At 51.0% G+C, this 21,999-nt stretch overlaps 1 protein-coding gene and 1 long non-coding RNA gene across 3 annotated transcripts in view; one reads left to right on the forward strand and one right to left on the reverse strand.

The window, feature by feature from the left end:
• The window catches only part of LOC310888614 (nucleolar protein 6-like), a 39,194-nt gene extending 31,024 nt beyond the window's left edge, over nucleotides 1-8,170 (reverse strand). The window contains 16 exon segments of the mRNA XM_083815489.1: nucleotides 1,145-1,220; nucleotides 1,940-2,088; nucleotides 2,524-2,646; nucleotides 3,025-3,190; nucleotides 3,553-3,668; nucleotides 4,185-4,286; nucleotides 4,413-4,471; nucleotides 4,798-4,830; nucleotides 4,833-4,911; nucleotides 5,069-5,190; nucleotides 5,193-5,225; nucleotides 5,349-5,454; nucleotides 5,458-5,483; nucleotides 5,809-5,977; nucleotides 6,568-6,704; nucleotides 6,707-8,170. Coding sequence (XP_083671615.1) covers nucleotides 1,145-1,220; nucleotides 1,940-2,088; nucleotides 2,524-2,646; nucleotides 3,025-3,190; nucleotides 3,553-3,668; nucleotides 4,185-4,286; nucleotides 4,413-4,471; nucleotides 4,798-4,830; nucleotides 4,833-4,911; nucleotides 5,069-5,190; nucleotides 5,193-5,225; nucleotides 5,349-5,454; nucleotides 5,458-5,483; nucleotides 5,809-5,977; nucleotides 6,568-6,704; nucleotides 6,707-6,734 — 1,524 coding nt within the window. The 5' untranslated portion in view covers nucleotides 6,735-8,170.
• A 305-nt stretch (nucleotides 8,171-8,475) lies between these two features.
• Nucleotides 8,476-18,509, forward strand: LOC310888579. 2 transcript variants are annotated; one of them, XR_014575946.1, is made up of 2 exons: nucleotides 8,476-9,589; nucleotides 15,905-18,509. It is a non-coding gene; the product is annotated as an uncharacterized lncRNA (long non-coding RNA). The 2 variants fall into 2 exon arrangements; XR_014575947.1 differs by having other exon boundaries at nucleotides 15,908-18,509.
• Nucleotides 18,510-21,999: the final 3,490 nt, after the last annotated feature.

Raw genomic sequence — 21,999 nt, forward strand, 5'->3', positions numbered from 1 at the left:
GAAACTCCCTTTCTCCAACCCTCTGCCTCACTACCTGGTACGCTGTGAATACCATTTGTTTCTTTCCCATTCTTGCATAGCTGCCTGCCAAATCATTCCCCTCTTAAACATTCTTCTCTAGTGAATAACATACTCAAGATTGACGTTTCCCCCCCAGGAATACAAATTAGGGCTTAGAAATGAATTTGACTGTACTGCTAGGCCCTCAATTAAAGACTTCATTTCCTTCTTAAAACTCCTAACCTCTCTGCTGGTAAGGGGGGACTGGCACCGGCCCCGCATCAGCCCTGCACGGCCCTGAGGCCCCACCAGGACCCCCCCCCCACCTCCGCTCCTGCCGGGGGGCAGGACTTCTCCAGGGACAGCGTCAATTGCAGTCCCTGTCTCCCCTCCTGGAGCACCTGCAACTGCCTCCGGTGCAATATTAGGATTGTAGGGAGCATGATGTGATTCCTCCTCCAAAAATGGAACCTTATTGTTTACATACATCAGCAAAGCAATGCCAAAGTGCCCATAGCTCATCTCCAGGCTTTAAGCTTTCACAAGCTAGAGAGAAGTACAGGTGGAAACATTTCCCAGCCTACAAGACCCATCTTCTTCTGTCTCAAAGTGATATTTCTTTGTTTCAGGTGCCACAATCAGCTGCAGCACTAGGGAGCACTAGGTGTGCATGATCAGGACTTAGCACGAGGACAGGAAAGATCTATCTTCTGGATTTCCCAGGTAGATCTGCAGGATGAAGGCACAGGAGTGCCTGGCCAGTGCCCTGAAGGATGCAGGAGGTGAAAAGGTGCAGACAGAGCACAGCAGGACCACAATGTATCCTTAGATGATGTGGATGTAGTGCACACAAGCAGAGAGGAGGCCAGAGGGATGCTTGCAGGGGAGAACGAGGTGTGGAAGCTTGCCAGAGCAAGAGCACTTCAGCAGCTATGCTTTTCATTCGCAGGAAGGACTCTACAGATGGACACACTGCCTGTCTGGGCACCTGAGGACAGGCATTTTCCTTACACTTGGTTCCATATCCTGAGAAGGACCCAGGTGCCTCAGGTCCACACAGCTGAGCTGACCTCCCTACAGCTCTTCCCATACCTCCCTTCCCTAAAAGAAGGAAACGCTCCCTGCATTTGGGGAGCAATAGTACCTCTTTCCCACTCTTGATCACGGAGTCCAGCAGCGCTCCTGTGTAGCAGATAGACGACTCAGGAATATCAACATGCCTATATGAAGGGAGACAACAGAGCATTGGAGCTGGGGCACCTCACCCCACCCACCCTGACACTGCTGGCTGTGCCCACAGGCAAGGGTCAGTCCAAGGCCACGGAATCCCTCTGTACAGGAAGGCCATGGTGAAGACACCTGTATCTTTGTGTTCCTCCTGTACCCAAATTATCAACTCAAAGCAGCACAGCAACTTGTGCAGCCTCACAGGATCCAAAGGTAAAGCTGCCAATGCAGCCTTTCCTTGCAAAACCTCTCCTTGAGTCAGGACAAGAGGCCCAGACAATCCCTTTTTCCTATGCAAGAGGGTCTCATTTTTAGCAGGTCTGAAAATCGACAGCAAGTGCTCTTGGGAGACCCAACCTCGTTAACTACCCCAGGGTGTTGGTGTCATACAATGTCATGAAATGTCCAGGGAGGAGAAGCCATTGAGACCTTGCAGCTCTGCCAACAACAAACATTCAGAGGGATGTTGGGACACGAAGGCAGGACGTCACTGACTCCTTGCATCTTCTCCTAGGAAGCAGCCATCAGTATCCAGACCACAACGCTGAAATGACTTCCACATTTCACTGAGCTCAAGTGACCCACAGCTTCCCCCAAAGCACACGTCTGATGACAGGATTACCACAGACGTGGCAGAGACCAGGGAGAACAGCAGCGGCCCCCCACACAGCCACACGTCGCCCAGCCCCTGCTGCTGCTCGGTGCTACTTACAGCCTCAGCAGGTGCCTGACAATCTGCTCAGGGATGAGGCGTTTTTGACAGACAGTGCTGGCCTCCCACACCACTGCCTCGCATATGGTGCCATCCTGGAACCGCCGCAGCTCAGACTTCTCCCCCCAGAAGTTCCGGAAGTCCACGGCCTGAAGGGAGACATTGGCCAAGACAGGCCGTGGGCATGGGCCACCACGGGGACTGGCCAAAGCGGTCCCATGTCTGCCAGCACCACCTGCAGCCACAGCAGGGCACCAGGTCTGCTCCACTCCTCGGTTCCCTTAACCAAATGGAAGCCCCAGGATGAGTGGAACAACAAGCTCAGGTCTCCCACTGCTTCTTCCACATCCCAGTCCCTTCCCACTCATCCCTGCTTGGCCATCACCCTTCCCAGACCAAGGGGCATCCCAGGGGCCAGGATATCATGTTATCAACATCTCACAGCCAGCACCAGCAGCTCAGCAGTCCCCTCATCCTTGACCCATAATGGTTTGTCCACAGCAGGCACCCAGCATCACGTATGGCATCCCCAAAACCACCAGTGTCCCCCACCCACTGCCACCCCACACAAGAACTCCCCTCACCTCAGGGCGATCAGCTTGCGGTCCCTTCTCTGGTGTGCTGGCAGCAAACTCAGGAACAAACAGGAGCCCAAACGTCAGGGGCCCGACATCCTTGTGCTTTGGGGGTTCAGCATCAATTGGCCACTGAGAGGAAACACGAAATATGAAGCACGTGGAGAGATGACATTGCTGGAGCAATGTCTGCCAGGGTAGGTAAGCTTCCTGCTACGCAGGACATGCTCTCAGGTGCCCAGATAGGCACAGACAGGAAAGGTCTTAACAGGTCTCCTGGTGAGAAAGCTGGTTGCCTTCACCTTGCCCTAGTGTTGGGCCACGACTTCCGCCTAGACCAAGCCTCCCAGCCACACTTCATGCCCCAGGTCCTACGTTCTCACACAAAGGGGACAAGCCCACCTCCTCCCCTGTGAGTAAAAATGCTCTCCCTGCACCCAGCAGTGCCACGAGGGATGTACAAGACCCCACAAGCAGCAAAGGATGTAGTGTCACTGCCCACTGTGTTACCTCAGGGGTCTGAGGCAAGGAGTGTGCCACGAGCAGCGCTCTTCCAGCCAGCCCATGGGCCAGCAGCGAGACGATGAAGGGAAGGGCTGCAGCCATGTAGTTCCCACCGCGATCCATCAGCTCTATCTTCTTGCAGGCACTTTGCAGCTTGGAGACATGCTTCCGGCTACAGGAGAATAGCCAGTCACCCACCTCTGCCTCCTTCACCAAATCCCTTCTGCGAGAGAGATGCTAGAGGATGGGTAAAGTGAAGGAGCAGAGGGTCCCTGCACAGGGTGGGGGCTACAAGAAACACTGCACTTTGGCATCTCAGGCCAAAGCACAGCTTCCCAGGAGTAGGGTAGGGTAGCAATCTAGGCAGTGAAAGTGGAAGGGCCAAATGGAAGATGCACCAACATCTATCCCAGAGCTAGCAGGGCCATCTCCCGCTAGACAGGTCCAAATCCACCCTGGTCAGAAACCAGAAGCAGCCCGCTCCTCCCTGAAGAGGCTCCCTCAGCACCACCCCACCGGCACGAGGAGACTCACTGGAAGACGTGGTCAAAGGTTCTGAGCATGGGCTTCGGGGTCATGAGCAGCACCTGGAAGCCATCCACCATCCTGTCATCCAGAATTTCCATGGAGCGCTTGGCTTCCGACTGGACCTGAGCGAGGAGACAATGCAGGAGCATGAACAGGAGGGGAGGAGGAAAGCAAATCCCTCCAACAGCTGTCACCAGTGTCCCCCAGTGAACCCCAGCTACCCCAGCTCTATGGTCCCCAGCAGACCCCAAGGTGAGACAGCCTCCACCCTCATCTGCTGGTCACTTGACTGCACACTATGCTGCTGGCTAGACACCCCTCCTTGATGTCCCTGCCAAAGTAGGTTTTTTTGTTCCAAAACGTTTTTTTTTTTTTCCTGCTAAACAGCTGTTCGGCTTCACCTGAAGGTACCCACACACAGGAAAACAACTTTCTTCCACCATCCAAATGCAATAGGTAAATCCGAGTCTTAAAATTAACTCCTAAAATTCAGAGCCAAGGAGAGGCATTAAAAGCTTGAAACGCAGAACTGAACCCACTCCCCACATCCAACAGCCTTCTGAGACACCCAACCACTCTGTGTGCCTCAGCTCTCTCCTAAGGCAGCATCCTAGGATGCCCTGACAACCTGCCGGTACCTGGTGGTATTTGCTAGCAGTCATATCCGCACAGAGGCTCACCAGCCCAGAGGGATCCACAAAGACCACTTCAAATGCCTGGTGGAAGTCAGCCAGGGCAGGCTGGAAGAGCAGAGACAGCCCTCAGAGCCACAGCACAGACACCAGAGCACCAACCACCACCTCGCTGCCATTCTACAGCATGCACTTCCCTGCCCTGGCTGTGCTGGTGGCACTGCTGTTGCTCACCAGGGAGGCATCCACATCCTTCATGAGGCTGATCCCCATCACGCTCAGGTCAGTGGTGGCTGTGGGCAAACAGCAAGGAACAAGTCATGCTGCCACCTGTGTCTCCCCACTGGTGAGGGTGGTATAGCCATTTGCCAATGCCACTGTGTTCTCAGTTATGTCAAACAAGGCCACAACAAGGTGCTAGGATCTACCCTCCCCTCTCCAGCATGCTCTGCTACCACATCCCCTCCTGTCCATCCTGCCCACAGGGGCTCAGCAACAGAGGGAGAAGAGCCATACCCCCCCCCCCCCCCCCCCACTTTCCTCTACTCTGTTCAGACTTCATGCAGAGACTCTGCTGACACCGGGCTCCCCCTGCCCAGAGAGGCCCCTGGAAACTCACCCAGGAACTGCAGGACATTTCTCAGTACCTGCTCATCACCCTGATGATCTTGTGTTTCATCAGCAGGTACACAACCAGCATGGAGACCAAGAAGCCACTGAAGCACCCCAAGCCCTGTGGAAACAAGCGGCCGAGTCAACAAGAGCTCGGTGAGGCACCACAAGCCAAGCACACCACCCAGTGGGGACAAGTCATCCCCCTTCCACCCCAGGAATGGAGAACAGGCCAAAGGCACGTTGGCCACATGAACAAAACCCAGCCCAGCCCTTACCTTGCTGAGCTGCCTCTGGTTCAGCCACACTTTGAGAAGGGCAACATCATCCTTCATACCCAGGAAGTCGGTGGAGGCGGTGGACAAGAAGAACAGGTGGGACAGCAGCACCGTGTCGCAGAGTTGTTGTAGTGTGGGGTGGGTGGCTCAGGGGCTCCTGTGCCAGGAGAGGGTAACATGTTGGATCCAACCACAAACCTCCCACTCGCAGAAAAGGGCTGCAGCAAGCCCAGCTCCAGGTGAAACAAGCAGCCTCGTGTTCCCCCAGCCCAGGCCCTACCTTCTTTGGGGGCGCTCTGCTCCATGAACCAGGCTGTCCGGATGTTGTTCTTGCTTGTTTGGAAGTGGCTTGGCTTGAAGAAACCTGGGGCAGGACAGGTGTGAAGTCAAACAGTAACCAGCTTCTCGTCCTTGCCTGTAAGCACCAAAGGGGGAAGATGATAACGGGAAACAGGGGTGAGGAGGTTGGACAAGAAGGGCAGTGCCAGACAGAGCCATGTTTCTGTAGGGTCTGCTTTGCTCCCTGAGGTGCCCAGAGGGTGGGCAAGCCAGCAAGGCTGGGGAGCCTAGACAAGCTGCAGAGGAAGGCTCAAAAACCCTAGGAGGGGAAGAGACCTCAAGGACGAGGATGGGTGAGGGATGAGGGGAGGGAGAACTGGGAGCAAAGCTCCAACATGTATCACCAATTGCAAGGACAGCCCCAAACTGATCCCTCTGCTGGAGGAAGGGGCAAGCTCTACCTTGGGGCCTGAGGAGCAGGATGGGCTTGAGATGGTTGCTGTTCATGTAGGCAAACTTCACGCTGCCAAAGAGCCTCTCCTTGGAGAAGTGGTGGGCAATGTGGGCCAGATACAGAGCTCTCTTGCGGTGGTAGCGCTGGTTCAGGTTGTCTTTGTCCTGGAAGACTTCCTGCAAGGAGAGGGACAGGGGAATCTCAGCTCTCCTGCGGGCAGAGCCTGGTTAAGCCCAAGGCACCACACCCACAGCTCCCCCCATCTCCAACACACAGCTACGGCCCGAGAGAGCTCCAGGTCAGCGAGGAACTGAGGAACACCACCTTGCTGATTCACCAGGCTTTAAGATCACAGAGCGGAACTATGCAGCCTAACAGGACACTGTATCTTCCCAAAGCCCATCAGAGCCACACTGAACAACAAGAGGAGGCAGCTCTAGGCCAGTAACAGCCTGCAAACATCAGCCTCCCTCTAACACAGACTTGGCAGTAGGGGCAGAAGTGCAATGGCATTCAAAGCCAGACAACATTCTACTTTCCCAGCAACATAGAGGAGGTTCAGCCCAGGCAGGGGGCATGAAGACCATCACAAGGAGCTAAAACCAAAGCCACTGAAATCCCTGAACCAACATCAGCACTGAAGTCTCACTCCCCAGCTCCTCACAGAAGTTGCCACACTGTGTGTTTGTGTCTGGAATTGAGGACAGGAACAGGACCACAGGGGACAGGAGAAGATGGGGCTCAGCTCAGGCACAGCCAGACTCACCCATGGCACCGTCATGGCCACATCCACGTTGATCTCAGGCTTAATGCAGGTGCCCAGCAGGTAGCTGCCCACCACGCTCAGCTGGGCCGGGGGCAGGAAGCGGAACTTGCCCTTCACACCAAAAGGCACCTGCAGAGCGGCACCTTCATATCCCCAGGGAGCCACATCTGGTTGGTGAGCTAGGGACAGGCAGGAGAAATAAAGGCTTTAAGCATCACCAAGAGCAGATGGGCACAGAACAAGACCCCTCCTCCCACACAGCGCTGCCCTGAGCTGGCAGGCACCCACAGCCAGAACTTCAAGACCCCCTCCAACATAAAGCAAGGCAGTATTTTTTCTGTCCCTAAGGGAGGTTCCCATGGGGAACTGGCTCTGTCATCAGCAGAGCCTGCTCCACACAGGGGCCTCGCTGCCTCCTCCAGCCCCCTGGGACCTATGTCACTTCCTGAGGTCTCTGGAATGGCACTCAGCAGGCCGTTAATTTCATGGAGGAAGGCATCAATCTTCTTCATCTCCTTCAGAAGTTCTTCAGTCTGCAGGGGAAAGGGGACCGTGAAAAGCAGCTACAATACTAGAACTGCACCACTGATGGCAAGCCAGGTAAAGACACCAAGTGAGCTGGGCAATGCCTGGGTCTCTGCAAAAACTTATCTCAGAGCTGAGAAAACTGTCAGTCCTCTGCAGGAGCTCCTGCCCTCTCCTGTGAAGTGCTTGATGGAATTCAGCTCTGTTCCATTGACTTCTGTGTGAGTTCCAGCCATGAAAAAACTGGTATGACACCCATAGGCTTTGCTCTCAGAGAGGTTTTTGCATGACAAAGTGCCAGCTCCAGGAAGCAACCTTGCAGGTTCACATCGTGAATGAGATCCTAGAGATCCTGCTACCAAAACTAACAAGTGGTCAGGAAATCAGAGCTGCTCCTGGTAAAACCCACAGATGTGAGGGCCACCAGGTGCTATTTAGTTAGCACCCCCTCCTAAGACAGGCTGCTTGTTTCCCTAGAACACAAAAACCCTCCTGTCCCACTCAGAAGATTTGCAACAGCCAGGTACACATGGTGGCGTTACCACCAACCCTGATAAACAATAGATCACCGCACAGCAAGATGCAGCACTCATACTTCCAACACACTGCAACCATCTGCTAGAAACTTTCAATTTTAAAGCAATAAATGAAGCAAAAAGCCCGGGGTGGCAATAACAACTACAGCTGAGATCCCAAGAACACACTGTAAGTCTCATGAAGCCTACGCTTTGTCCCTACACCATGCTCATTGTCCCCCAACCCAGCTCCCACAAGGGACACACCAGGAGAGCTCCGCAGCCTGCTCACAGCCTGACACTGCCCCAAAAATCCCCCCCGGGCCTTAAGCACAGGTGGGGCTCACCTGCAGGCGGAGCAGGCTGGAGTGAAAAAGATCCTCTGTCTCGTTAAAGCGGTTCAGTTCCTCGCTGCTCGGCCCTGCTCAGCCTCCCCACCAGAGCCAGCCTCTTTCTGCCTAGGAGCTGCGAACCCTGTTCCACCTACCACTGCTTCTGCCGGCTCCTTAAACCCCTGCGAGAAGAAAACGCCCCCGGCCCCCGGCCCCCGGCCCCCGGCCCCCTTCCCCCTTCCCCCTTCCCCCTTCCCCCTTCCCCCTTCCCCCTTCCCCCTTCCCCCTTCTCCCTTCTCCCTTCTCCCTGCCGTCCGCCACGGCGCAGCCCACCCCGCTTAGCGGCCGCCTACCGCCCGCCCATTGGCCCGCACGCACCTCTTCGGGCTCCCGATTGGTCGCCTCCTCCTCCCACCCCGCCCCCGGCAAGTTTGTTTGAGAGGGAGGGGTAGCTCTTCATTGCTTTGCGGCAGGTCGTGCCGGGGGGGGGGGGGGGGGGGGGGTTGGTGGTTGTGCGCGCTTGGCGGCACGGCTGAGGGGGGTGCAAAATGGGGACGTTTGGGGGTTTCACCTTGACACAGGCAGCACCCAGCCTGCGGGGCCGTGTGGCTCTGTGCTCCAGGCCTCGGGCAGGGCTGGCGCTGTGGGGTGTGTGCTTGGGGTGTCACAGAGTGGGGTGGCTGCAGAGGGAACGGGGCTGAGGGCAGAGCTGTGGGAATTTCGTGGTCTCGTAATGAGACACCACAGCCACTCAGCTAGGGGAACCACAGAGTCAAACTATAGAATAACAGAATCAGAAAGGTTAGAAAAGGCCTCCAGGATCATCTGGTCCAACCATCTCCCTATGCCCAATATCACCACTAAACCATGTCACTAAGTATTCACAGATTCACAGATTTCTCTAGGTTGGAAGAGACCTCAAGATCATCGAGTCCAACCTCCGAAATTTTGTAAGGAATAGTCCAGCAATTCGTGCCACTAAGGGGTGTGAAGGGTTAACATTGAGGCCTGGGTTTAGGCGAGAAGAGAACAAAGGGATTTCTTCAGAGAAAAACTGCTGACTTTGCACGGACGTGCAGTAACTTCTGACAGCCGGCCAAGAGACCACCAGATAAGGAGGAAGAATATGAGCATCCCCGTCCGAGCGGCCCCCGAGAGACTAACAGAGACTGATAAGCAGGCGCACCTGGGAGGACTTCGGATTCGGGAAACCAATTATAATAACCCTGCCTCTTCTAGAAGTAGTAATGAATATGTATTAGCCTAGGAGCATAAAAACCAGCCGCCTTACGTAACAGGTGTGCGTCCCGGTGGAGCAGAGACTCCCGGCACACCCAGCGCTGTTTGCTTGCCTCTATTCGTTTAATAAATTGTAAACTTTGATTGTAATCCTATTTGGGACTCAGTCATTTATAACAATTGGGGGCTCGTCCGGGATGGTCTTGGTTCCTGAATTCTGACTTGATCTAGGAGGGGTGCCCCCACCATTTGGTGGCTCCTGTTCGAGTCAGGTCGGGGCTAACGCCATCTTGAACCTGAATAAGGGCAAGCAAAGATTTAGATTTTTTTTATGAGCTCCCTTTGCCGGCTGCAGCACTATATTTTGCCCGTAATTCTGCGCGCGAAGATCCGAACGAAGACGACGGAGTCGTAAGTATTTAAGGCGTATACCGTTCGGTTGGGTGGGATTCGGTTGCCTGTGTGTGTGTGAGAGTGTGACTGAGACGGAACGTAGTTCCGAAGCGATTGTGGAGGTCTTCTAACCGCGGTTCCAATCTCCCGCGAGGGACTTGGCCGGTGAAGGACCGAAGCGATTCCTCTAGGATTCGTGGGTGGGTGATAGGTCCTAAACCCCCTGCAAGACACTCTCACTAAGGCAACCAAGGGCTGTAGGAATTGCCACAGTAAAATTCCTAGATGGGTCAGACAAAATGGAAGACCCGGGACCAGAGAAAAGGGAGCAAATTACCAGACATACCACCAGAAAGTCCATTAGGGATAATGATTAGAAATTGGAACGATAGGGGCCCCAGAAAAGGAAAAAAGTAAATTAAAAATGGTCCAGTATTGTATGACAGAATGGCCAAAGGAGCCTTTAAGACCACATGTCTTTTGGCCCGTTTTCGGATCCTTCAAAGACTGGGTTTGCCAGGCCTTAAATATACATGTTAATTCAAAGGAACCTTTTAGCCAGGAGGAAAGTGATTATGCAGGATTATGGATCAGGACTTCACGTCCTTTTCCAGCCTCAATATTTACACTAAAAGCAGACGAGAAGTTTGACGAAGAAGAGAACAAAAAAATAAAAAATAAAAAAAAAGGAAAAAGAAAAAGATGATGAATGGGAGCCATTGGATAACCCACCACCTCTATATCCTAACAATCCACCCCCGGTGGTGCATCTTGTAATCCTGTTTTGTTCTTAAATGTTTTGACTGTGTCAAGGAGGAAGGTGGGAGCCTTATCTAAGTAACAGTTTAGAAGTTTGGGTATATTCGCGGTGGTGTTTGGTCAGTTTCCCAAGTATCGGGGGAGCGGGGCTGACTGATTATCAAAGTGGTAGAACGGAGAGTCACTTCTTTGGTGGTTCGGGCCTGAGCTCTGGGAATTTGGTAAGAAGGGGGAGAGCGAATTTATTTAGGCCTCAATACCTTTTAAACCCCCATCTTGACGGATACACAGGAGTGATTCCTTGTTTTGTGGGGGCTTACTAACAAAGTGCATGAGAAAAATTAGCATTTGGCTTGAAATTCGGTCTTATTGAAATGTAAATTTTGTGGAAAAGGTGTTATTGTTTGTCTAGAAGACAGAAGGCTGAGTGCTTCAGGTGTTTTTCCGAAGTCCTGCGGATTTATGATTGGAATGGGGCTCATTAATAATCTGAAATAGTAAAGTTTGTATGTGGAAAGAAGAGTTTAATCCCAGAGAATTGGGACATTTGGGAAGAAGATTAGGAAAAGATAGTAAAAACCTGCAATAAAAAGGTTTGCGTGGAAATTGAAACAAGGGACAGTAACTAATATAAATAAATAAAAGGGAATGGGAAATCAAGGAAATGAGTAAAATCCAAAACAAAGACGTCCTAAAAAAAAAAAAAAAGCCTCCTTGGGTGCATATTGGCACATTGGAAGGATATTGTTAGAAATGGGGGCACAGAAAGCAAGAGGACTTTCACTAAGTATTGCAATCAATGGTGGCCACTATATAAGCTAAATGGCCACTTTATGGATCAATCGACTATAACAGTGTCTTGCAATTAATGTTTTTGAGGAGAGAAGGAAAATAGGATGAAATGTTGTATAGTGATATGTTTCACAGATTCACAGATTCACAGATTTTTCTAGGTTGGAAGAGACCTCAAGATCATCGAGTCCAACCTCCGACCTAACACTAAGTACTCCACTAAACCATATCCCCAAGCTCTACATCTAAACGTCTTTTAAAGACCTCCAGGGATGGTGACTCCACCACCTCCCTGGGCAGCCCGTTCCAATGCTTAATAACCCTTTCGGTAAAGAAGTACTTCCTAACATCCAACCTAAAACTCCCCTGTCGCAACTTTAGCCCATTCCCCCTCGTCCTGTCACCAGGCACGTGGGAGAATAGACCAACCCCCACCTCTCTACAGCCTCCTTTCAGGTAACTGTAGAGAGCGATGAGGTCGCCCCTGAGCCTCCTCTTCTCCAGGCTGAACAAGCCCAGCTCCCTCAGCCGCTCCTCGTAAGACTTGTTTTCCAGACCCCTCACCAGCTTGGTCGCCCTTCTCTGGACTCGCTCGAGCACGTCCATGTCCTTCCTGTAGCGAGGGGCCCAAAACTGAACACAGTACTCGAGGTGCGGCCTCACCAGAGCCGAGTACAGGGGCACAATCACTTCCCTCGACCTGCTGGCCACACTGCTTCTTATACAGGCCAGGATGCCGTTGGCCTTCTTGGCCACCTGGGCACACTGCTGGCTCATATTCAGCCGACTATCCACCAATACTCCCAGGTCCTTCTCGGCCAGGCAGCTTTCAAGCCACTCATCTCCCAGCCTGTAGCTCTGCTTGGGGTTGTTGCAGCCCAGGTGCAGGACCCGGCACTTGGCCTTGTTGAACTTCATGCAGTTGACCTCAGCCCATCGCTCCAGCCTATGCAGATCCTCCTGCAGAGCCTTCCTGCCCTCGAGCAGATCGACACACGCACTTAGCTTGGTGTCATCTGCAAACTTACTGAGGGTGCACTGGACGCCCTCATCCAGATCATCAATAAAGATATTAAAGAGGACCGGCCCCAGTACCGAGCCCTGGGGGACTCCACTAGTGACCGGCCTCCAGCCAGATTTGACTCCATTCACCACAACTCTCTGGGCCCGGCCATCCAGCCAGTTTCTAACCCAGCGAAGCGTACGCCAGTCCAAGCCCCGAGCAGCCAGTTTCTTGAGGAGAATGTTGTGGGGAACGGTGTCAAAAGCCTTACTGAGGTCAAGGTAGACCACGTCCACAGCCTTTCCCTCATCCACCAAGCGCGTCACTTGGTCATAGAAGGAGATCAGGTTCGTCAAGCAGGACCTGCCTTTCATAAACCCATGCTGACTGGGCCTGATCGCCTGCTTGCCCTGCAAGTGCCGCGTGATGACCCTCAAGATAATCTGCTCCATGAGCTTCCCCGGCACTGAGGTCAAACTGACAGGCCTATAGTTCCCCGGGTCTGCCCTGCGGCCCTTCTTATAGATAGGCGTCACATTGGCTAGCCGCCAGTCAACCGGGACCTCCCCCGATAGCCAGGACTGCCGATAAATGATGGAAAGCGGCTCGGCCAGCTCCTCCGCCAGTTCTCTCAGTACCCTCGGGTGGATCCCATCCGGCCCCATCGACTTGCGCACATCCAAGCTCCGTAGCAGGTCGCCAACCATTTCCTCATGGATAGCGAAGGCCACATCCAGCTCCCCATCCCCTTCCACCAGCTCAGGGCACTGGGTGTCCGGAGAACAACCGGTATTGCCGCTAAAGACTGAGGCAAAGGCGGCATTAAGCACCTCAGCCTTTTCCTCATCCTTAGTAACTAGGTTTCCCCTCGCATCCAGTAAAGGATGGAGATTCTCCCTAGTCCTCCGTTTCGCGTTGATGTATTTGTAAAAGGATTTTTTGTTGTCTTTAACGGCAGTAGCCAGATTGAGCTCCAGATGAGCTTTGGCCTTTCTAATTTTCTCCCTGCACAGCCTCGCTACATCCTTGTAGTCCTCCTCAGTGGCCCGCCCTTTTTTCCAAAGATTATAAACCCTCTTTTTTCTGCTAAGCTCCAGCCGCAACTCTCTGTTGAGCCAGGCCGGTCTTCTTCCACGCCGGCTCATCTTTGGGCACGTGGGGACGGACCGCTCCTGTGCCATCACGATTTCCTTCTTGAGGAGCGCCCAGCCTTCCTGGACTCCTCTGCCCTTCAGAACCGCCTCCCAAGGGACTCGGCCAACCAGTGTCCTGAGCAGCTCAAAGTCAGCCCTCCGGAAGTCCAAGACAGCAGTTTTACTGGTCCCCTTCCTGGCCTCGCCAAGAATAGAGAACTCTACCATTTCGTGGTCACTCTGCCCCAGACAGCTTCCGACCACCACATCTCCCACCAGTCCTTCTCTGTTTGTGAAGAGAAGGTCTAGCGGGGCACCACCCCTGGTAGGTTCACTGACCAGCTGCGTCAGGAAGCTATCTCCCACGCTCTCCAGAAACCTCCTAGACTGCTTTCTCTGTGCCGTGTTGTGTTTCCAGGATATGTCCGGGAAGTTGAAGTCCCCCACGAGGACAAGCGCCGACGATTTTGCAACTTCTGTCAGTTGCCTATAAAACTCCTCATCCGTCTCCTCATCCTGGTTCGGCGGTCTATAACAGACCCCCACCAGGATGCTAGCCTTGCCGGCCTTCCCGCGGATCCTAACCCACAGGGATTCAACCTTATCATTCCCAGCCTGGAGTTCTACAACATCGAAAGATTCTCTAATGTAGAGAGCCACGCCACCACCCCTTCTGTGCTGCCTGTCCCTCCTGAAGAGCCGATAGCCAGGCATTGCAGCACTCCAGTCGTGGGAGCAGTCCCACCACGTCTCCGTGATGGCAACCAAGTCGTAGCCTGCCTGCTGCACAATGGCTTCCAGCTCCTCCTGTTTGTTACCCATGCTGCGTGCATTAGTGTAGATAATTGTTAATAAATGTTAACAAATAAAATGTTGTTTCAGCATGTTGCAGGGAAAAGGTTTGGAATTAAGTTGGCCCCTGACTGAGCCTTTGGTGTTGGCATTAGAAAAGTACAGGCTGGAGAAAGATAAAGGAAGTGTTAAAAGGGGTGTTGGAGGTGTTAAAGGTTGTGTGGCATGTAGTATTTAACAGAGCTGTTTGAAGTTGAATGAGCAGGGAAAGAGGATGTAGGAATGTTAATAGTTCCGCCTCAACCCGAGGCTGAGATCTCTAAATCGCGGTGTGAGCCCTCTGGGGCAGGGGGACCGTGATGGGTCCGAGAGAGTTGTCGTGGAAACAGAAAAGCAGCTAACTCTTGAAACAACCTGAGTTCCTGTGTGAGCTCAGATTGCCAATGGGACCGCTCAGGGAACTGTCAACGATTGCATTCCCCTGACCGACCCCCTCACTGAGACCCTAATCACCCCGGAAATTATGTAAATACCAAAATCTGGTTAAATTGGCTATTGGGAATTGAGAATCTGTTCCAACAAGGTCCAAAAGAAACCCCTATGGAATTTATGGAATTTTTGAATTTCTGGACCAACTTTGAAATGCAATGAAAAAAAAAAAAAAATGGACCTGGCTTAAAAAAAAAAAGAAAAAAAAAAAGAGAGAGAGAGGCAACTGGCTAGCCTCTTTCCAGGGCAATCGGCCCCTGATATCAGAAAGAAATTGTCTTAGGCTGCAGGACAAACTTACAACAGTCAGGAATGATGGGGACCTGGGGCATCTACCCTAGCAGGTCCACTAGTTGAAATAAAGCTAGGAAACGAAGACAGAGGCTTGAATTTTTTGTTGGTTATGGGAGCTTCTTTCTCTGTGTTAATTAGGCTGTAAATGTAATAGGAGCAACATATTCAGTGTTAAATAGTTTAAAAGGACGATTAGGAACTAAGACAACTACAATAATTGGAGCCACAGGGAAAGAGGAGGAATGGTCATTCTTACAACCCCTTGATTTGCGTTTTGGGGGTAAGGAACTAACCCATGAATTTTAGTATGTACCAGAATGCCCGATGCCACTCTTGGGACGGGATTTATTAGCCAAATTAGATGCAACAATAACCTTTGAGGATGGAGAATTAATAATGAAGGTACCTGAGTCCAAAGTAGGCCAAATCCTAATGATCAAAGATAAACCCTTTGTTAATATTCCAAGAGAAGTAGAAAATGCAGTTATAGCAACAGTACGGGAAACAGATGTACCAGGGAAGTCGAAACTGGCACAACTGGTAAAGGTGGAATTAAAGGAAGGAGCCAAACCTGTTTGAATCAAACAATATCCGCTTAAGATAGAAGCTAGGCACGGGAATGGTGAAAATTATTGACAAATTTCTCAAATATCAGATTCTGGAAGAATGTAAATCGGAATACAATACTCCAATTTTTCCAGTAGAGAAGCCCAATGGCGAGTATAGATTTGTACAAGATCTTAGAGCAATACATGAAATAACAAAGGATATTCACCCGGTAGTAGCTAATCCTTACACATTGTTAACATCTGTGAAAGGGAAATATAAATGGTTTACCGTGATAGATTTAAAGGATGCCTTCTTTTGCATACCTCTTGATAAAGATAGTAGAAAATTATTTGCCTTCAAATGGGAAAACGTATTGAAGTTTTTGGACCACATATGGTAACAACCGTTTTGGAACAAAGTGGGGGGGGCACTGGTTATCACCCAGCCGGATGATGAAATATCAGGCAATCCTAACTGAACAAGATGACATAACCTTGAAAACGACTAACCTGTTATATCCAGCAGTATTTCTAGGAACCGTTCCAGAAGAAGGACCGTTGGAACACAATTGTGTGGAAATAATCGAACATACGCCAGCCACAAAGATTTGAAGGATGTACCCCTTGAAAGGTATTCAGTGGGAATACCACACTCCGTGGCACCCACAAAGCTCAGGGAAAGTAGAAAGGATGAATCAAACAATAAAACAACAATTGGCTAAGTTAATGATCGAGACACAGCTGCCCTGGACGAAATGCTTACCATTGGCACTTTTAAACATAAGAACTAAACCACACAGTGAGACTGGATTATCATCATATGAAATGTTATATGGTATGCCTTATTCTCAAGGGATGCCCCTAGGGAACAATGTAGTTGAGGATCATAGTATCCAGAAATACATAATTACCATTGGAAGGAGATTACAGGAGCTAAGAGAAATTGGGATGATGACTCAGACACCACCTTTAGGATTTGCTATTCATAAAATACAACCAGGAGACAAGGTCTTAATAAAAACCTGGAGAGAAGAATCATTGAACCCCCGATGGGAGGGACTGTACCTTGTTTTACTTACTACTGAAACAGCTGTGAGAACAGCAGAAAGGGGTTGGACCCACGCATCCAGAATAAAAGGACCAATAACTGCCGAAGCCTGGAGGGTTGAGTCCACTCCTGGGGAACTGAAACGGAGACTAAAGAGGAACTGATATCCCAGCAATGAGGTTCTGCATGAATTAAGGGCACTGGATAAAGAGGACAAGGCTGAAGGGAGGAAAGGGAGAAGGCAAGACCGGGGTAGGACCCTCCACTGCGGCGTGTATGGTCTACCGAGGGAGGCAACCCCTATGGGTATTGACCGCTGAGTGAGAGTGCCTCGACCGGACTTCTCCCACACCAAGATCAGGTTGTCCTGAGAAAAATAACATGAGAACCTTTTAAACCCATAATAAAATTGTGATTAGTTTTTCCAGGAGCTGGATCACCCTGAAGGGCTGAATGGTAACACAAGCTCTGAAAGCGGGCCCAACCCCATGATTGAAGGCGCTTCCCACACTCTCAAGATTGGACGGCGAAAAAGGCTTATAATATGACAGGTCGCCAAAGAGAACTGAATTGTGACTGTAAGTGGAAACCCAACGTGGGAGCTTGGAAGCGTGCATATACGAGTACAAACGGGGCAGACATTGTAACAGGACCACTCGGTAACAAGGACACTCTGTATTATCACGCCCCAAAGGGTAAAGATGGATGGGATGGTCCTTTTCCAAACGGGACGTGGGCCCTAAAGGGACATTATTGGGTGTGTGGCAAACATGCTTACAAGAGGCTACCCGGAAACTGGTCGGGAATATGCTATGTGGGGTACATAAGACCCTTGTTCTTTTTATTGTCACAAACACAAGGAAATCATTTAGGAATAAGATTATATGATGACCTGAACAGAGTAAAACGATCTATTGATACTTCCTTATCCGGGGATAGTGCCCAAAAATGGGGAAAGGATGAATGGCCTCCTGAAAGAATCATACAGCATTATGGGCCAGCTACCTGGAACCCGAATGAGTTGGTATCAGGAGCCCGAGAACCTATTTATAATTTGAACCGAATAATTAGGTCGCAAGCTATCCTCGAAGTTGTAACCAATCAAACAGCGACGACCTTGGATCTTCTGGCTGATCAATCCACTCAGATGAGGAATGCTATCTTTCAACGTAGAATGGTCTTAGACTATTTACTAGCAGAAGAAGGGGGAGTGTGTGGAAAACTGAACGATTCTAATTGTTGTTTACAAATTGATGATAATGGAAAAGTGGTTAAGCAGATAACAAAAGAAATTAAAAAGCTAGCCCACGTCCCAGTACAAACTTGGAAGGGTATGGATTGGGATTTCTTTTCATGGTTGCCCGGTGGACCATGGGTTAAAAGAATGCTATTTTTATTTTTATGTGGTGTAATGACATTATTGTTTATACCTTGTATGATACCTTGCTTTACGTTGTTGATACGGCGGATAATAAATAGCACCCAATTTGTGATGACTTTGGGAGAGAAAAGGTGATGTGTCGATAATGATGCTTAAGAAATGGACACCCCGAGAACTGACTGATGAAATCCAACTGCTACTAACAAAAGCTGAAGAAGAGACACGAATTGATGATACTAAAAAAAAAAAAAAGGGAGGAATTGTAAGGAATGGTCCAGCAATTCGTGCCACTAAGGGGTTTTGAAGGGTTAACATTGAGGCCTGGGTTTAGGCGAGAAGAGAACAAAGGGATTTCTTCAGAGAAAAACTGCTGACTTTGCACGGACGTGCAGTAACTTCTGACAGCCGGCCAAGAGACCACTAGATAAGGAGGAAGAATATGAGCCTCCCCGTCCGAGCGGCCCCCGAGAAACTAACAGAGACTGATAAGCAGGCGCACCTGGGAGGACTTCGGATTCGGGAAACCAATTATAATAACCCTGCCTCTTCTAGAAGTAGTAATGAATATGTATTAGCCTAGGAGCATAAAAACCAGCTGCCTTACGTAACAGGTGTGCGTCCTGGTGGAGCAGAGACTCCCGGCGCACCCAGCGCTGTTTGCTTGCCTCTATTCATTTAATAAATTGTAAACTTTGATTGTAATCCTATTTGGGACTCAGTCATTTATAACAGTATCATGTTCAACCTGTAAATGAGGAGAGCCCCTACATGCCCTACAATTTTCACGAGCTTACATACAGTTTGCAACAAACCATGCCCAGTCACATCACTGCAGCAGTCCTAATACCACGGGTCATCATGGGATGGGGGCAGCCCCAGGTTGGCTCCAGCCCTCTGTTTGCATCCCCCAGGGGCTTTGCTTATCTCCAAAATTCTCTCACAACAGGATTTTTGGTGTTTTTCTCACATAATTGTTTTTTTGCTCCAGTACATCCTGCTAATGTGCTCAGGACAGTGTTTGCAGCTCTCCGTCATTTCCTAGCTTCCAGGCAAAATGGCCAACTCCTCCTTGCAAAAGTCAGCCCACAGCAGCTTTCAACCCAGCCTGGAGCAGGAGGTGAAGCCAGGGATAGAAGAATGGGGGCTTGCTTAATCGTATTAATGATTTCTAAATAAAACAATCGTAATTATGAAAGCCAGGAAGAATGGGGGCTTGCTTAACCGCTTTAAAATAGATATTGCTGGGTGTCTTTGCTTACTACTGTGCAAATTAACCGAAACAAGGAGTCTCGGGGCCCCTCACAGAAGATGTTTCCTGACAAAAATGAGGAAGCTGTCTCAAAAACCAGCTGAGACCGACCTTGTGGTTTGGACAAGAGCCAAGGAGCAGCTGAGTCTGTACAAAGGCAGGGGGTCAACTAGTGGTGATGAAGAGGAGTTATTGGACTTCATCCCCATGACCCCCCAATGACCACCACCAGAAGGCACTGCGCAGGCGCAGATGGGAGGAGTTTATGGAAATGACTTATTGGAGCTAATTTTAATACAAAGCGGGGATAGGTTATGCATATGCATAGGCGTATTGGGAAACTTCATGCATATGTAACTCTTTACTGCATATAACCAAAGCAAGGTGCGCATGCCTTTGGGAGCTATCCCGCATGCGCCCGGCGCCGAAATAAACCACATACCTACTTTATGACTCATTTGCTTTGAGTTATAGAGTTCTTCCACGAATCAGAGGCACCGTAACATTTGCACCCAAGCAGCTTGGTCCCCAAACAGCCCCAAAAACAAGGCCGAGGAGTGATCTAGGGCCCCCCTCTGATCTGCCTGGCAGACAGCAGAGATGGTTTGCTCTGTCCACATGGACGGGCTCTCCATGGTTGGGTGTAACAGCCCTGTCCTACCAAGTGATGCCTCAGGTGGTTCAGCAGGAGCTGTGCATGGCTTCTGGCACGAGGATTTCTGACCAAACTGAGTTACTGCAAAAATACTATGCCTGAAGTTTTCAACACACCCAGAAAATAGCTTTGTTTCCCAAAGGAGCCAGGCCACAGGCAGCATTGCCAGTGTGCTCCCGGGTAGGACAAGCTCAGAGCAGCCAGGGGAGCACTACTTCACAATTTGTCAGGGTGGGCATCCCGCATGTAACCTGCAGAGTGCACAAGACAAAACTGCAGAGCCCAGGTTGCATAGGGAAACTCCTGCAAGGCTGGGGTAAGCAAGGGCAGCTGGTTGAAGCCTACAAGTGGGTTACTGGAGCAGGAGAAATATTCCCTTTAAGATGGTGCCTTTGCAGAAACAGCTCCAAACCTCAGGTCCAGCTAGATTCAGGTTGTCAGGGTATTTAAAGGCCCATCCCATGTGCATCCCCTAGTGGGAGGTCACAGATTTGGGATTCGGATAATTTTATTTCTATTTCCAGCTCTTCGAGTGCTCACCCGCATGGGTGCCGCACATATGGGTGCCACTCAGCCCATTGTGCTCACCTGAGCACACACTAACCCGAGCAACACTTACTCGAGCATGCTCTCACCCGTGTGTATATTCACTTGGGCGCCTGATTATCCACCTGCCTTTGCTGCATCCGGCTCAGGCTCTCAGGGAAGCAGAGCAGTTCCATCTCCACCAGTGCCCTGAAACGCCAGGGTCCCCTGGTCCAGCTCAGTTCCTCTCCCAAATTTCCAGTTCACTGTGTCCTGACCCCACTGTGCCATGATTCACTGCCTGACATCTCTAGCTGCTATGGGCATACCTGTGGGGTCGGGCCCCCTCTGATTCAGGTTGAGGGTAATTACAGCCCTGCTCGGGATTTTTAGGAAGGCTGGTAAAACTCGTTTGATCATCACTGCCCACAAGGTCACATCCCTGTGCTGCTTGAGAGCGACAGGGGACGAGGGACTGCCACCAGGGAGCGAGCAGCAGCTCTGGGTGGGTGACCGGGATGCCCACGGGTGTCACTGGTGAAAGCACCTCAGCATCCCCTTGTAACACCCGCCCCAAAACAGCCTCCCTTTGGAGGCACACACCTACACATGCACATACATACACACACGCACACGTATACACTTACGTATACGTACATACGTGCTGTCCCGGGGTGACCCGGCCAGCCCTGCAGCAGTGCCGGTGACGCCTTTCCTGCAAGAGGCTATTTAACAAAGTATTTCAGCACCTAGCAAGTCATTAATTAGGCCCCATTCTTAAATGCTAATACTAATAATAATCATCAAAAATTACTTCACAGCATGCCACTCCCTGTGCCCGCCCTCACAGGCACTGCTCGCCTTCCACCACCACCTCCCACTTGCCCAAAAAGCCACAGGATCCTGTGTCTGGCCATGCCCCGGCCCCACACCCAGGAATGGGAGGGATCCGTTCCCTGGCTCCATCCCCTGGAGCCTGGCAGTTTCCTTGGTGTGGTGTCCCTGAGCTGATGCTTTCCTAGGAGGTGCAGGTGGATGGAGAGCTAGCATCAGCATGCCCCTGGGGAAATCCTTCATCGCCACCAGCTGTCCGGACGCCGTAGTCAGCATGGCATCTTACAAATGACAGAACTCCCCCAAACAACATGCATACTTCCTTAAAAACAGCTAAATTGCACTAAAGAAGCCATGACACAGCCCCTGGCTATCATCACCTGTTCTCAGCCAAGTCACCCAAATACCTGACGCTGTGTCCTACCCCAAATCCCAGAAGGTCTGTGGCCGCCAGCCCTTCCCAGGGCAACCACAGCCCATCTCTTTGTTCTACCCAGATAGAAATTGCACAGGGGCACACAGCCTCCTGCCACACGCCAGGATAAGCAGGAGGTACCAGAAATATCTCCCGTGGAATAACAGTGCTGGTGGGACCAATAACTGGGGCTGAGTTTTCCCCCCTGCCTATTTGGGTTATGTCTGTTTCCGCCTGTTTCTCACTGGGTTCACCTGTGCTGGTGGAGCAGGGCTGTCCTCTCACGGTGACTTTCCCCTGGGGTGCGAGGAGGGCAGTGGCAGCACTGAACCACACCAGGGATCTCTGGTGTCCAAAAAGGGGGATTTGCAGGAGATAAAAGGGGGCTGGTGTTGCCTACCATCCCTTTATGCTTTGCAAAACAAAAAGGTCATTTGTGGCCATGGTTCCTAAGTTTTTCTTTCAAGGGGACCCAAGTGCTCATGTTTTCCTGCCACCAGTATGCAGGTAC

The sequence above is a fragment of the Anser anser genome, assembly GCF_964211835.1.
Source record: "Anser anser genome assembly, chromosome: W".
Classification (NCBI taxonomy): domain Eukaryota; kingdom Metazoa; phylum Chordata; class Aves; order Anseriformes; family Anatidae; genus Anser; species Anser anser.